The sequence below is a fragment of the Lathyrus oleraceus genome, chromosome 2 (genome assembly GCF_024323335.1).
Source record: "Lathyrus oleraceus cultivar Zhongwan6 chromosome 2, CAAS_Psat_ZW6_1.0, whole genome shotgun sequence".
Classification (NCBI taxonomy): Eukaryota; Viridiplantae; Streptophyta; class Magnoliopsida; order Fabales; family Fabaceae; genus Lathyrus; species Lathyrus oleraceus.
Window position 1 is genome coordinate 486,512,656 of NC_066580.1, and position 17,573 is coordinate 486,530,228.

Below are 17,573 nucleotides of genomic sequence, written 5' to 3' on the forward strand. Positions count from 1 at the left end.
GTATATATAAAGTATAAAATAGATCACTAAAGTGTTTATTTCTTGGTTATCATTGATCCCAAAAAGGATATCATTGTTTTTCATATACTCTACAACGATACCTCATATTAGACAATGTTACCTTCTTCGAGTCTGTTCAATATTTTGAGTCTAGCCACGTAACTCCGAAACCCCTTAAGGAAAGTACTCCAACACCATTTTTTGGTAGTTATTAATGTCCTGTCTACCATTATCCCCCATCAATCCATGGCTCCTGATCCCCACTTATCGACCACTTTAAACATATCAGCATCATTATCCAACGTCTATCGTCCCTGTCCTTAAGGTCATACTTGTCCTTGAGGTCATTTGTAGACTCTCCTCCGATTCCCCCGCCATTACTGGATATGATCCTGCAACCTAAGTCTGATCTTCTGATTTCCCCTCGCAAAGGTATACGTCAAACACGAAATCCTTCTCCTCATTATATTGATTTATGTTATCACCATCCTTCCCCTTTGCATTATACATGTTTGTATTATTTGTCTTCTATTTTTATTCCTAAAACTCAAGGTGAAGCGTTATCTAACATTGAGTGGAGGCAAGCAATGATTGATGATATGTGTGGTCTTCAAAGTAGTGGTGCCTGTGATCTAGTTCCTCTTCCCCTGAGAAATATTTGGTAGATTGTCGTTGGATTTATACAATGAAGGTTGGTCCAAATGGTAAGATTGATCAATTTAAATCTTGCTTGGTAGTCAAGGAATGCACTCCGATTTTTGGGTTGGATTATAGTGATGCTTTCTCGCATGTGGCCAAGATGGAATCAATTCGACTTCTTCTCAACATTGCATCCATTCGACATTGACATCTTCATCAACTTAACATCAAAAAGGCATTTTCACATGGTGATCTTGAATAAGAAGTATATATGGAGAAACCACCTAGGCTTGTTACTCAAGGGTAATCATCGAGTATGGTTTGTAGGCTACACAAGTCTCTTTATGGTCTTAAGCAATCTTCGAGAGCTTGGTTTGGTAGATTCAGCATTGTAGTACAACAGTTTGGTATGTGGTCCATAGTGAAGCTGACCATTCTGTGTTTTATCGTCACTTAACCAAAGAGTGTATGTATCTTATTGTGTATGTATATGATATTTTCAAAACTGGTAGTGATCAACATGAAATACTCATGTTAAAACAATATCTCTCGAATCAATTTCAGACAAAAGACCTTGGTAAACTCCGATATTCTTTGAGTATTAAGGTAGCTCAATCTAAAGATGGTTCGGTGATTTCTCAACGGAAATATGTTATTGATATTTTGGAAGAAACATGTTTGTTGAAAGCTAAACCAACTGATACTCTTATGGATTCAAGTTTCAAATTCCTACCTAATCAGCGGGAGCCTCTATTTGGATCAGGAAGGTATAAAAGATTGGTTGGAAAATTGAATTATCTCACAGTCACTCGCTCAAATATTTATTTTGCAGCTAGTGTGGTATGCCAATTCTTAAATTCTCCTTGCCAAGAACACATGGATGTTGTTGTCTGGATTTTAAGATACATCAAATGTGATATAGAAAAAGGTCTCATGTATGAAGATAAAGGACATACTCAGATAGTTGGATACTCTGGTGCTGATTAGGAAGGGTCACTTATTGATAGACGATCCACCTATGGCTATTGTGTACTTATTATAAGAAACCTTATATCCTGGAAAAGTAAGAAACAAAATGTAGTTGCAATATAAGGCGCCGATGAAGAGTATAAGGTCATGGAAATGGAAACATGTGAACTCATTTGGTTAAAATAGTTTCTCAAAGAACTTCAAATTGAAGAAGCAATACCAATGACACTTGTTTGTGATAATCAAGTTGCATTGCACATTGATTCATATCCAGACTTCCATGGGAGGACCAAACTTATTGAGATAGTCTGTCATTTTATTAGAGAGATTATTGAATCAGGCGACATCGTCATAAGCTTTGTCAACTCTAATTATCAATTGGCAAATGTGTTTACAAAATCCATGTGATGCCCCATAACTAATTATGTATGTGGAAAGCTTGGTGCATTTGACTTATATGGTTAAGCTTTAGGGGGAGTGTTGATATTTATAAGTATAGTGTTAAGATTTGTATATAGAATAGTCCCACATAGACTATATCATGTAATTAGTTTAAATCTTCTCAGTATTTCCAAGAAACAAAGATGATTGGGCAACATATTGATCATTCTTAAACATAACATTTCAAATATGTAAATGTTTAAAAAATTGGCATTTTGATTATAGACAAAAGATTCGAACATAACTATATATAAGCATTTTGACAGATAAGTCTCCTTAAAGAAAGACATTCCATTGCAATATAGGAGAGTAATTCCTTTGAAATACAAAAAATATTATAAATTTAGACAATTTAATCCACTTAAACTCTCCAACAAGTCAAAGAAATATGAAGTAACAAGATTTAATTGTCCCCTGAGTGAAAGATACTGAAAAAGATTAAGGGTCTCAATGTTGGTCTCATAGCAAGTGTGATATCTAAACTCAAAACCTCAATACATAATAAATTAAAAAGTGTATGTGAACATCGAGACAATTTCGAAAACTATATATAAAATGTTCTTTTTATTAACAAAATAACCACCTTTATTACTTTAGTTAGTTAGTTTTATTAGGCTTGAGGTAGTTAGAGTTGATTTGTGCTTTTGCCTTATATAAAACAATTGGTCTATTTTTCTTGTAAGATACACTCTACATTCCATATTCATTTTCCAATAACACATTCGGTCCAATGGGCTATTTATCCAATTGTTATCATGTAATATGTTATCAATAGAAAAATTCAAGACTCTATCTTTCTCTTTCAATACACTTTTTCCACATCCCCTAAACTTAGGGTTTCTCTGTAACTTTTTCCCCCTTCTTCATCATCCAACATCATTCTCCATGGCTTCCGATGACGAATCTGATCACAGCACTTCCATTATCAAATATTCCTCCAAGAACGATTCCACAAACAACAACACCGAAAAAGAATCATTCGTGAACCCTAGATCCCCTTTCTATCTCCACCCCGGTGAAAATCCCGACGCTACTCTGGTTGCACCACCGCTAGACGACCACAACTATCACAACTGGAGCAAACCCATGCATTGAGCTTTACATCAAACCTCTCTCTTCCAATCTTGATTTCAAGCCATGAGATCGCGCCAACAATATGGTACTTTCTTAGATCAACAGAACGCTCTCACCGCATGTTGCACAAAGTATAATTTGCTTGATTCTACGTTCGATCTCGGGGAGGATCTTCGTGACCGCTTCATCAAAGGCAACCATTCTCGGTTCTCTGATCTATTACACGACCTCCATTCCATCAAACAAGGTGATAAATCTCTCTCAATACTTCATATATCTAAATATTCTTTCGGATGAGCTTGAAGACCTTTGTCTCATTTCTTATGCCCTATTCCGTGCACTTATGATTTAGTTAAGGCTGTCAGAAATTACACGCATATGAAGTACGTTTCATGCTTCCTCAAGGGTCTGAATGACACCTATCACAACATTCACACCCAAATCCTTCTCCTCGACATTATTCCTAACACCAATCGTGTCTATTCTTTGATAGCTCAACAAGAATTTACTTATTCCTCTCCTTCGGATGTCCTTCTAACCATTCTTTACGCCAATAACCCTAACAACACAAGTCGTGGCAAAGGAAGAGACAATTCCAAAGGTTCGATGTTATGCATTGGTTTCCATAAAACAAATCACACAGTGGAAACGTGCTACTTCAAACATGGTTTTCTTCTGGGATATCGCACCATAAATTCAAAGACTTCTTCAGGTTCCAAACCCACAATCACTTTAGAAGAAGAAGGAATCATCTCGAAGGAAGATTACCAACATCTTTAACTTCTTCTTCAACAAACAAACAAAGACGCTCAGAACCCGATGCCTGATAAGGGTGGTCTCAATGCACATACAAACTCAGGATGTGTCTGAAGGAGAAGTGCGATCCAAAACGCAGCAGAAATTAAAAATTTCTCCTTTAGAGATCCTTACGAGTGGTCATGATCAGTGATAGAATATTTACCTCTTATGACGATTGAAACCTTTGATGCAGATCTACGGAGCGATCACGAACGTTGAACGACGACAACGCCTCTACTCAGTCTACACGAACGGATTCCTTCAATCTCAGTGCTAGCTGCTATGAATGAAGGCTTTGAGTGAGAGAGAGAGAGAGAGAATAAGAAAACGAAAATGCAACCGCAATGAATGCTTCTGCACAAGGGTTCTATTTATAGAACCGCTTGTGTGGGCTTCAAGCTAAAAAGCCCACTTAAGTGTATGTGGCCCATATCTTATAATATGCCCAAAATCACTTAAGCCCATGGTACCTTACCATATTTCGTATTCTACTTAAGTACACCATACCTTACGATGTTCTACAATTCACTTAAGTGCACCGTACCTTACGGTGTTCTTTAGTTACTCTATCTCTCATCAATCCGTCCTTTGTGTGTGAGCCTGTAGGTTTTCGCGGCATTGACAATTATATTAAATCACGTATTTAACATAATAAACAGTGAGCGGTATCTAGCAACACATCACTTCTACCCAAGACACGAAAATGTCATGTGATCTGACAAAACCTTCTGTGATAATACTTATGTGTAGAATTACCCTTTTGCCCTTATGTCTATATTGAACACAAGGCATAGACCGTGTCATCCTTGTCCAGTTCAATATTGGGCCCATATACATTTATCTTGTTATGCAGGATGGGCAAATTCCATCTAGGTCACTCATGTCCCTCAGCATGCTTTGTGGAGTACCCATTAACTGTCTTTATGGTTATCCAGTTACGGACAATGTTTGATCAGCAATAAAGCACTCGGCTCTACATCTAGGGTCCATAGTGGTTTCAGGTCGAAGGGTGGTATACACCATTATCACCATGAGAATAACTTATGACACTTTGCATAACATTCTATATAGTATTCTCATAGCAGGTCAATCCAGTGTAAATATTACTCTTAATATTCATACATATGTTTAAGACTTGATAACTCCTTATCCATGATCCATGAGATGTGATCATCAGTCTATATACATAATAGTCTTAATGCTTTAATATTATCCCACTTCACAATAAAGCTCGACTACGGATACTTTAAGAATAATGTCCTTATGTTTAATGTGATCTCATGATCAAGTCACACTTGATACATTAAACGGACTAGCTATTCTAGGGACTTTATTAAACAAACGCGTAATAAAGAAAAAGCCTTTTATTATTAATAAATAATTCGATACAAGTACCAAAAGTATTGGCCTCTAGGGCTTACACCAACAATCTCCCACTAGCACTAGAGCCAATCAGGCATATCCCTAATGCCCATAGATCTAGTATGGCCATCATGCTTCTGCTGCGTAAGAGGCTTTGTCAGTGGGTCAACAATATTGTCAAGTGTAGGTACTCTGCATATTTTCACATCTCCTCTATCTATTATCTCTCGAATGAGGTGATAACTCATAAGTATGTGTTTGGATCGTTGGTGAGATCTAGGTTCCCTAGCTTGTGCGATAGCACCATTATTATCATAATAGAGACCAATGGGATCCACAATGCTAGGAACCATACCAAGTTCACTAATGAACTTTTTGATCCAAACAACTTCCTTTGCTGCACTTGAGGCAACAATATACTCGGCCTTGGTTGTAGAATCAACAACTGTATCTTGCTTTGAGCTTTTCCAGCTCACAGCGCCACCATTTAAGCAAAACACATAACCATTGGAATCATGCATATTAAAGCGTCTCAGCACTTTGTCTATGTATGTACTTTGACTTAGGCCAAGCAGTTTTTGTGATCTATCTCTATAGATTCTGATTCCTAATATATAGGCTGCTTCACCTAGGTCCTTCATAGAAAAACATTTCCCCAACTAAGACTTTACTTGTTGCAGGGTAGGGACATCGTTTCCAATGATTAATATGTCATCCACATATAATACCAGGAAAACGTTCATGCTCCCACTAACCTTCTTGTAGACACAAGGCTCATCTTCGTTCTTGATCCATGAGTAATACATCACCTTGATCAATTATGAGATATCCATATCTCTCAAGTAGGTGACGTATCCTGCCTGACCTACACTGGTCTTGTTCTACTTGAGCAGGTTGCTCTTACACAACTGCTTGTGTTTCCTGCTCTAATTCCTCCATAGGTGTATCAATGCTTTGTGATTCTTGAATTTCTTCAAGCTCTACTTTCCTCCCACTGATTCCTTTGGAAATAAAATCCTTTTCTAGGAAAAATCCAGTTCGAGCAACAAACACTTTGCCCTCAAAAGGATTGTAGAAGTAATACCCTCTTGTTTCTTTAGGATACCCTACAAATAAGCATTTGTCAATTTTGGGCTCAAGCTTAGTTGAAACTTGTCGTTTCACATAAACTTCGCAACCCCAAATCTTCATGTAAGACATATGTGGTTTCTTACCACTCCATATCTCATATGGTGTCTTCTCAACCTTTTTGGATGGAACACGGTTAAGTGTGTAAGCTGCTGTCAATAGTGCATGTCCCCAAAAGGAGTTTGGAAGATCGGCGTGACTCATCATGGATCGGACCATGTCTAACAGAGTTCGATTTCTTCTCTCAGATACATCATTCCATCGGGGTGTTCCAGGAGGAGTAAGTTGGGATAGGATCCCACACTCTTTCAGATGGTCATCAAACTCTAGGCTTAAATACTCACCACCTCGATCTGATCGAAGAGTTTTAATATTCTTACCTAGTTGGTTTTGTACTTCATTCTTGAATTCCTTGAACTTTTCAAAGGACTCCGATTTGTGTTTCATTAAATACACATAACCATATCTACTGAAATCATCAGTAAATGTGATGAAGTACTGAAAACCTCCTCTGGCTGGTATGTTCAATGGTCCACATACATCAGTATGTATGAGGGCCAAAAGATCATTAGCTCTTTCACCTTTTCCTGTGAATGGAGATTTTCTCATCTTCCAAGTACTTTGGGAAGTTTCTCTTCCAGTGTCCGGTCTTACCGCAATGGAAGCAGGTGCCTGCCTTTGCTATGCCTCCACTAGGCTTCAAAGCAGCAACAGTGGGTCTGGGTTTGGCAACTTCCTTGCCTTTCCCTTTATCACCCTGTTTGGTGGGTCTTTTGTTCTGTCTCTTTCCATTTCCGATCATCAGAATGGACTTCCCTTTTGTCTTTAGATTCTGCTCAACTGTTCTTAACATGGCTAGCAGTTCAGGAAGAGATTTGTCCATATCATTCATATTGAAATTTAGGACAAATTGACTGAATCTATCTGGCAACGATTGCAAGATCAAATCAGTCGCAAGTTCCTTTCCGAGGGGAAAACCCAACCTTTCAAGGTTTTCCACATACCCAATCATCTTGATCACATGGGGACCTACAGGGGCTCCCTCAGCTAACTTGCCTTGAAAAAGGGCTTTTGAAACTTCAAACCTTTCATGCCTTGCTTGCTCTTGATAGAGCATCTTCAGGTGTTCGATCATATCGAATGCTTCCATGTTCTCATGTTGCTTTTTCAACTCTACCATGTTCACTTTGTTCTAAGTCCGCGTAGGCGGATTACACAAAACTAGGTTATTTAGGTAGGAACTCCTTCAAATTGTATCTAATACAACTCTCGAAAATTTCAGTTGGGTGAATAACTCCTTTATTCCTATCCATCATATGGATCATTTCCAACTCTTGCTTCTAAACATATATTATCTTATTATAATTTGTTTAGTTAAGTTTGACCCATTGTTTTAGCAGTTGGATATTACAATTATCCCGTCGCACCTTACTAATATAGAACATCCACCTCGCGTAGGCGAAAACTACATTATCCGATACTAGTCTTGATGAGTGCTAAAACTTGGAAAGCATAAACTTAATATTTAATTTGAGGGAATTGCAATTGTTCTGATCTCACCGGCTTATTTATCATATAAATCGTCGTTCACATGCATCAACATATATTCACATGCATCAACATACATACACATGCATCAACATACATAATGAAACAGTTATGGCCCCTAGCGCAATTGTTCTCCCAAGCCAATGAGAGAACATAAGCTAACCTAATAACGATCTAAGCTTCTCCAAGCAAGATCTTCAAGGTTGTCCTCCTTTGATCTTCAAGGTTATCCTCCTTTGATATTGAATTCTTCTCTTTCTCTTGACATTACATTATAGAAGAAACTCGTTTTACATACGAGGGATTGAGATGAGAAAAGAAGTTACATTAAGAGATTAAAAGGAGAGGCACGACACGCAGGTCATATTTAAAAACCCAAAACAAAATAAAGGAAAACTAAGGTCATAACTGATCACCACAAGACAATAATAATAAACACATTATTATTATTAATTTTAATTCTTTAATTAATTAAAACCAAATTAAATTTAGGCGACCGATCACACTACCCAGAGTTAGCCGGGGGTCCGCTGCCCGGTCAGCGGACAGTGGTTCCGCTGACCGATCAGCGGACGGGGTCAAGGGGGCAGCGCCCCTGTCCGAAAATTTTAATGAACAATTCTATTAAAATCGACGTTGTTTTTCATCAATACAACTCTTGCGCAGTCACAAAACGGAAACCCCGAAAATTCTGACTCTGTGAATGTGACGACCGTCACAAGCATGTTACGACTGTCATAGGCCCATGACGAACGTCACGCGGCTAAAATAACAGAAAGGCCTAGAATTTTGGATCTGTGAATGTGACGACCGTCACAAAGCATGTGACGACCGTCATGCCCAGCTTGTTACGATCGTCACAGGTCCATGACGATCGCCACGCGGCCAAAAAACCAGCGCTTTGAAACAGTCAACAGATGTGTTCCAACAAGCCCTCAATTCACAACTCCTTGACGACACAACACTTGCGCCGTCACTAACCCTAATGCACCAATTTCAGACCGTCAAACACATCTCGATTGTTGATTCAGTATGATTGATTAACAGGTTATTGCTTCACCATACTAATGTCGGATTCCGAAGTAAATGACCATTGATCGCTCAAAGGAAAACAACCATTTAGTGTTTGACTGAACGAAACAGAAACAGTATATCATATATACCGTACTTTGCATTAGGATTACTTATATCATATATAAGTTGATCGGTCTCAATTGCGTAACCTATGGACGATCGATGTATCGCTGCTTCACCATACTAATGTCGGTTTCGAAGCATAGTCAACATCAACCATCCAACTCATACACTTATGATGCCAAATTTAATTACTCGTTTAATTAATTGATTCATTCTGTCTTTTAATCATATTAATACAGAAAATAAACATCTATCCGATGCATGGTATCGTATGTGCCTCTGATACCACTAAAGGAGAAGTGCGATCCAAAACACATCGGAAATTAAAAATCTCTCATTTAGAGATCCTTACGAATGGGCATGATCAGTGATAGAATATTTACCTCTTGTGACGATTGAAACCTTTGATGCAGATCTACGGAGCGATCACGAACGTTGAACGACGACAATGCCTCTATTCAGTCCACACGAAGGGATTCCTTCAATCTCAGTGCTAGCTGTTATGAATGAAGGCTTTGAGTGAGAGAGAGAGAGAGAAAGAGAAAACGAAAATGCAACCGCAATGAATGCTTCTGCACAAGGGTTCTATTTATAGAACCACTTGTGTGGGCTTCAAGCTAAAAAATCCACTTAAGTGTATGTGGCCCATATCTTATAATATGCCCAAAATCACTTAAGTCCATGGTACCTTACCATATTTCGTATTCTACTTAAGTATATCGTACCTTACGATGTTCTACAATTCACTTAAGTGCATCGTACCTTACGGTGTTCCTTAGTTACTCTATCTCTCATCAATCCGTCCTTTGTGTGTGACCCTGTAGGTTTTCGCGGCATTGACAATTATATTAAATCACGTATTTAACATAATAAACAGTGAGCGGTATCTAGCAACACATCACTGCTACCCAAGACACGAAAATGTCATGTGATCTGACAAAACCTTTTGTGATAATACTTATGTGTAGAATTACCCTTTTGCCCTTATGTCTATATTGAACACAAGGCATAGACCGTGTCATCCTTGTCCAGTTCAATATTGGGCCCATAGACATTTATCCTGTTATGCAGGATGGGCAAATTCCATCTAGGTCACTCATGTCCCTCAGCATGCTTTGTGGAGTACCCATCAACTGTCTTTATGGTTATCCAGTTACGGACAATGTTTGATCAGCAATAAAGCACTCGACTCTACATCTAGGGTCCATAGTGGTTTCAGGTCGAAGGGTGGTATACACCATTATCACCATGAGAATAACTTATGACCCTTTGCATAACATTTTATATAGTATTCTCATAGCGGGTCAATCTAGTGTAAATATTACTCTTAATATTCATACCTATGTTTAAGACTTGATAACTCCTTATCCATGATCCATGAGATGTGATCATCAGTCTATATACATAATAGTCTTAATGCTTTAATGTTATCCCACTTCACAATAAAGCTCGACTACGGATACTTTAAGAATAATGTCCTTATGTTTAATGTGATCTCATGATCAAGTCACACTTGTTACATTAAACGGACTAGCTATTCCAGGGACTTTATTAAACAAACGTAATAAAGAAAAAACCTTTTATTATTAAATAATTCGATACAAGTACCAAAAGTATTGGCCTCTAGGGCTTACACCAACAGTGTCTAGAAAGAGGACTATTGAGCAAGTGGTTCAACATAAGAATATCTACATTCTCCACAAAGATCCTTTCCACAATTCTCTTTGCATCAACACACACTTTAGCCACATCAATTCTTGTACCTCTGATAATTTGACACATTATACTCTTACTGGTAATATAGACATTTGGCACCATAGGTTGGATCATCCCTCTAATGAGGTTTTTCAACATATGTCTCAATCTTCCCCATGTATCAAATATCATAAACACTCTACGTGTCATGTTTGTCATCTTGGTAAACAATGTAGATTACCTTTTCCTATTAACAATTCTATTACTTCTGAATGTTTTGAATTAGTTCACATGGATATATGGGGACCTATTGAAGTGAATTCTTTAGATGGTTTTCAGTACTTTCTTACTATTGTAGATGATTTTACTCATTATACCTGGTCTTTTTTAGTGCATAGTAAATTTGAGACTAGAACTCATATTCAAATTTTTATTGCATACTGTCACAATCAATTTTCTATTCAGAAAAAAAACATTAGGAGTGACAATGGTAGTGAGTTCATTATATCATCTTAATGCATCCTTAAGAATTTTACATCAGAAAAGCTGCATAGAAACTCCTCAACAGAATTCCACTATTGAAAAAAAAAATATAGACACTTAGTTAATGTTACTTTTATAATAAAGGATTCAAGATGCCCCATTTTACACTTTCACAAATCACTTATACAAAATTCTCAAATTAAAAGTATTTGAGAACTAACATAACGAAGCTTTTTCAAACAATTATTATTAACCTCAAATATTCATAAAACATATAGAGAGATGATTTTCTTCTTCATAATTTATAAAAACACAAAAATATTGAAGGGCGAGTAATCAAATACCATAAAAGGTGAGTATAACTAATAGAACATCACAAATATTCATATGTTAATTCTATAATAGGAGAATATAGACACTTCCCATGTATAAACATAATCAACCTTGATGACTTTTAATATTTAGAGCATATTGATATATAAATGACATATCAACATTTGAACATGAAGTAACAAGTATAAAACTATCGATGCACATAACCATTTTTTAAGAACTCTAATACACTATTAAAGATGGATCATCAACCTTAAATATTTAAACATTTAGAGCATATTAAAATATATCAACATATAAGACATACGGATGCACATTAACATATAAGTAGTTAATGCACATAATAAACTCATCATTACAAAATGAGTTTATAGTCATTTCAAACCTTATCTTTATAGTAGGAGAATTAATTTTATTTTCAATACCCATTCAAAACCATTAAATTAAATTTAGTGCATGAATATACCTCCATAAAAAGAAAATCCTTTCTCGAATCTCTGATAGTAATTTATTTAACAAAAAATAATTTATTAACCGTATTCATTGAATGGTCAGAATATGTCTCTTCCATGTATAAAAATACAACCGTACTTGTTCATCTCATTCCAGCCAGACTCACTTGGATATTTCTCACCTTTCTTCAATTTTCCTTTTCAGCGCTTATTCCATTTTCACCCCCCTTTCATTTTTAACCAGTTAGTACATCAAAAACACACTCTGATTTTCCTGAAACCATCCGTAATATTGCCGTTATCTTACCATTTCTCAGCCATTCAAACCAAAACTTGTACGAATACAGCGACCCAGAGCCCCTACACCACACCATTGCATAATATCACAAGTTCATGGTTTTTTTCATTTTCGGATAAAAACACTAACACTGTTTTCTTACTGTTTATTTTCAAATTTTCTTCCCTATGAACTTTCCTTGAGATTTTCAACCTTTTTTTCTGCCCCCACAATTCACAAACACACACCTCTCACTTTTCCGTACATTCTGTCACTCAACTTGTGCGCTCCCTCATTCCTTCCACTGCATTTTTTTCTCTCTTCTCTTTGTTTTCTTTTCTTTCCTTTTTTTACCTCACACTTTCCTTCAAATTTGTTCTTCCTTTCAAATTCATCTACTAGTTTTTGTTTTTTATTTTTTGTTTTGTCTCTCTATTTCTAGTACTTATTAAGACGTGTCTATCTCTCTCCCTTTACTTTCCACTTTCTCTTTATTCTCTTCTTAATTCCTTCCACCAAACGAATTTTTCCCTCTCCACTTTTCATCACTTCAAATGCTAATAACCCCAAAAAACTGATACACTAAATCAAAACCTTAACATACCTTCGTCCTCATTCTTCAACATGACTCTGTCACCAACAAAGAAACACACTCACCGCATCAACCTCACCAAAGAAAACACTCCGGACCATCCATTTCCTAAAATAGTCAGAATAACATACACAGACAAAGACGCTACAGACTCCTCCAGCGACGAAGAAGAAGCTTCAAAACATAACCGAACTAAAAAGTTTGTTAACGAGATTATCATAGAGCCATGCCTGAGCGAGAATAACGGCCGTGGCCGCGGCAGCGGCGGCGGAGGCGTTGTTCCGAGGAAGAGGAACAGAACTAGCAGCGGTGGAAAAACAAGAGCTCCGGCAACTCGGCGAGTCACCTCCGGGCAGAAATACAGAGGAGTTAGGCAGAGGCCATGGGGAAAATGGGCGGCAGAGATAAGAGACCCGTCGCGTGGCGTGCGCGTGTGGCTTGGCACGTTTCAAACTGCTGAAGAAGCTGCTATTGTGTACGACAACGCGGCTATTAAGCTGCGTGGTCCCGACGCGCTAACTAATTTTATAACTCCACCTGCCACGTGTCAACAAGTATCCCCCGAAATTGAAATTCCTCCTCAGTTACAGTTACCGATACCGGTGAGCGACGGTTACATCTCCGGTAACGAATCTCAATTTCAATCTCCAACTCAGAGCAGTAAGAGTTTGTTTTCTCCTACTTCCGTTCTACAGTGTTGTTCATCTTCCGAAGAAGTAGCTGAATCCGTTACAACCGATAAAGAATCTGAATCACTCTTTTCAATTCCAAGTGATATACTATTTGATTTCCAAGGGTCTTCACCGGCGAACGACGAGTTTAACAGCTTCAACAGCTTACCGGAGAACATGTTCTACGGTGATGTTGATTGTTCGGAGTATTTCAATTTCGATTTCGATTTCGGTTTTGAAAGCTTGCATACGCATAAGGATGAAGATTTTTTCCAAGATATCGATGATTTATTTGCTTCAGATGCTCTTGTTGCTCTTTAATTATATGGATTAGTTATATAATTAACTATAATTAGTAGGATTCTCGTTGTTTTGTTGGCTTCTTAGTCTGCAAATTTTGTATCAGCGAGAAATGACTATTGTATTAAGTTTAACTAATTAATTTCTTTTCTCTATTAATTCTCTTGGTTTGTTGTTTTTCATATTTGCGCTGTAATAGAGTACATTAGTACAAGTAATGAATGTTGAGTCCTTTGAAGCTTTGAGTTATTGTTAACAAATTTCTTTAATGTTTAATTATTATAATTATAGTTGTAATTCTTGTTAAATATGTTTTATTTATTCTTATTTCCACTTAGTTTTATCGATAAGATCTGGCATAACTTTATTTGGGTAAAAAAATTCTGCCATTATTTAACATTTTAAAGCTTAGATAGTTTTACTTTCCTATTAATGTTTTTCATCTAAAATCCAATATTTGTCACCAAAATGGGAAGCAAGTGGCGGGTATAGTTTGATGGTAAGATATAAAATATCAGTATTATATAAATAGGACATTATGGTGGAGTACGTCCTTCAAACAAGAGACCCACCAAATGAAATTGGTAGGAAGTAGGAACAAAGTCATAACATATGGTAACAGCCCCACCCCACTCACGTGATAGACTGCATAAGAGAATGAATACTAGTTGCCTCCAAAAAGTGGAGTTTATATTATGTAGGATTTGTAGATATCGAAGATATTAATAATATATCGTTGTCAATTATGGTTAGCACAAACGGTTAATTATGGTTGACACAATTGATTTTCATAGATTATAAGTAAATTTTATGGTAAGTCATCATGGAAACCGATAGCTTTTTCTGATCTATAATAATGGTGTGGCTTATTAAATCTAAATTGAAGTTTATCAAAGAAAAGGTATAATATTGTTGTATTAGAGTTAACCATAACCAAAATAGTTATGCTACGTTTAGAAAGCTTGTTAACAAAGTTAGTTATGTCGTTAAATAGTTAGTTAGACAAGTTATAAGATGTAACTAACTTCTCCTAACGCTAACTTGTATAAATAGAAGAATTTTGCACCAATATACCAACCTTTTTTTCTCAAATAATATATTAAATTATCATGTTTTTTAAATTATATATAAAAGTGTCACTTTTCAATTTTTTATTTATCAAAGACGCACCAAATGTAATAGAGGATAATTTGAAATGTTAATTGCACTGGCCAATTGAATTGGAAAATCAATATTTTTAATTTTTTTAATTACATTTTTTTTTGTGGAAATTGATTCTTACATAATTTTGTGCAAATTTTCTAAAGGCGCGATTTTGAAATAATAAGGATTTTGTTAAAATCGCATATATAAATAAAGTATAATTAAAAAAATAAAAATACGAGGTAGTTTGATATATACATTGGATAATTGTGGAAATTTGGTGAAAATTTCTAAATAGAAACCAATAATATATATTAGATAATATTATTATTATATTATTATATAATATTATATATTAATAAGGGTAGTTTAGTCTTTCTCTATTAACTAAAATTTATATTCCTCAATAATACGGAGTTGCTAAAGAAAACACTATCACATTGTTGAGACTACTCGTTCCTTTTTATTGTCTACTTTAGTTCCTAGTGAATTTCAAGGTGAAACAATTCTTATTTTTGTTCATGCTATTAATAAAATCTCATCGTCTATCACATCAGGTTTGTCTCTAGTGATTATAATTTTGAGAATTGCATGTCTGATACTACTACTAATTCTGATATTAACATCCCTTTTGTCTCCAAAGCTACCTAACAACCTCCCACGATTGTTGATCCTCCTTCTCCATTCATTGTTATCTGTCCCGTGATCGTAAATTTACTCAGTTGTCTGATTTTGTCTATTCCACTTGCTCTGTTTCTTTTTCTTATTTTTCAACTTCAATTCAAAGTTTGTATGAGCCATCTTCCTATAAAGAGGTTATACTTGAACCTCTTTGGCAGCAGGTTATGACAGAAGCTCTATGTTATGCACAAGATAAATACTTGTGAGTTAGTAAGTTTTCCTCCTAAAAAACGTGTTATTGGACCTCGTTTGGTATACTAAATTGAAACTAAGTACGATGGGTCAGTTGAGCCCTACGAAACACATCATTTGATGGCCATACTAGATCTATGGGTATTAGAGGTACGCCTGATTGGCTCTAGTGCAAGTGTGAGATTATTGGTGTAAGTCCTAGAGGCCAATAGTTTTATTAGAACTTAGTACTTGTATCGAATTATTTATTAATAATTAAGAGGTCTTTCTTTATTATGTTTGTTTTTCTAAAATAATAAAGTCCCTAGAATATCTAGCCCATTTAATGAAATATTAAGTGCGACTTATAATCATGAGATCCCATTAAACATAAGGACATTATTCTTAAAGTATTTGTAGTCAAGCTTTATTATGAAGTGAGATAACATTAAAGCGCTGAGGCTATTATATGGATAGATTGACGATCACATCTCATGGATCATGGATAAAGAGTTATTGAGTCTTAACATAGATATGGATACCATGAGTAATATTTATACCATATTGACTCTCTATGAGAATCCTACATAGAATGTTATGCAAAGTGTCATAAGTTATTCTCATAGTGATAGTGGTGTATACCACCCTTCGACCTGAAATTACTATGATCCCTAGATATGGAGTCGAGTACTTTATTTCCGATCAAACGTTGTTCATAACTGGATGCCCATATAGTAGTTGATGGGTACTCCATAAAGCATGTTAAGGGACATGAGTGACCTAGATGGAATTTTACCATCTTGCGTAATAGGATAAATGTCTAAGAGCCTAATATTATGTTGGAACAAAATTAGTTTGTCTCATATCCCTTAGATTTTGATGATAACAAAATATTTAATGAACAATTGGGTATACTAATGTTTGTTCAAATGTGCATGACCATAGACTAAAAATTCCTGAACAATCCAAGTATTGGTTCTGACTCTAAACATGTTAAGAAAAGCTAAAAGACTATAATCTAATGGATCAGAAGTTGAAGACCAGACTCTGAAGAAGTCAACTTCTGAAGAGGTTAACGTCTAAAGGCCAGAGTGTGAAAAAGTCAGCCTCTGAAGACTGGACTTTGGAGAAGGATGCTTCTGATGATCAGACCCTGAGCTAGTCAAAGCGCAAGGACCAAGGTGACTCTAATGGGTCATTATCAACCTCTATATTCTTCATAGAGTCTGTTGAGATGCAATTGATAATTTCTCTTGCAGTAAAGTAATTTCAAACAAGCTTTCAACATCAATAACCATTTGGAGAAACATCTCAATGTCTCTATTCAAGCTTCTCAAAGACTTTATTGTGCAGGATCTTCAACGACTCTTTTACTTCTCTATTTAAGGAACCGAAGACTTGAAGAAAAATAGACTAATTGACACCAAAAGAGAAGTTACTATGTAAAAAGAGCATAAGTTAAACTTAGGATTTCTTATCCTCGTATGTCTTAGAAATCCCTAAGTTTTAAAAGAGTCTATTTGCATTGTATTCTTTCTACACTTATGATTGTATATCAAATTTATTGCCTCAATAATCACTTATATCTCAATTAGATTATTAGAAATCTCTTACTAAGTGTTTGAGCATTTGAAGTCTATTGCTTGCGTGCTTGAGCATTGAAATATCTTACTTGTGTG

The 17,573-nt window shown here is 36.0% G+C and overlaps 1 protein-coding gene across 1 annotated transcript; it reads left to right on the forward strand.

The window, feature by feature from the left end:
- The first annotated feature begins 12,217 nt into the window (after positions 1 to 12,217).
- Positions 12,218 to 14,144, forward strand: LOC127120794 (ethylene-responsive transcription factor CRF2). The gene has a single exon (XM_051051340.1). It carries the CDS (start codon positions 12,961 to 12,963, stop codon positions 13,918 to 13,920), a length of 960 nt encoding a protein of 319 aa, XP_050907297.1. The 5' UTR covers positions 12,218 to 12,960; the 3' UTR covers positions 13,921 to 14,144.
- Positions 14,145 to 17,573: the final 3,429 nt, after the last annotated feature.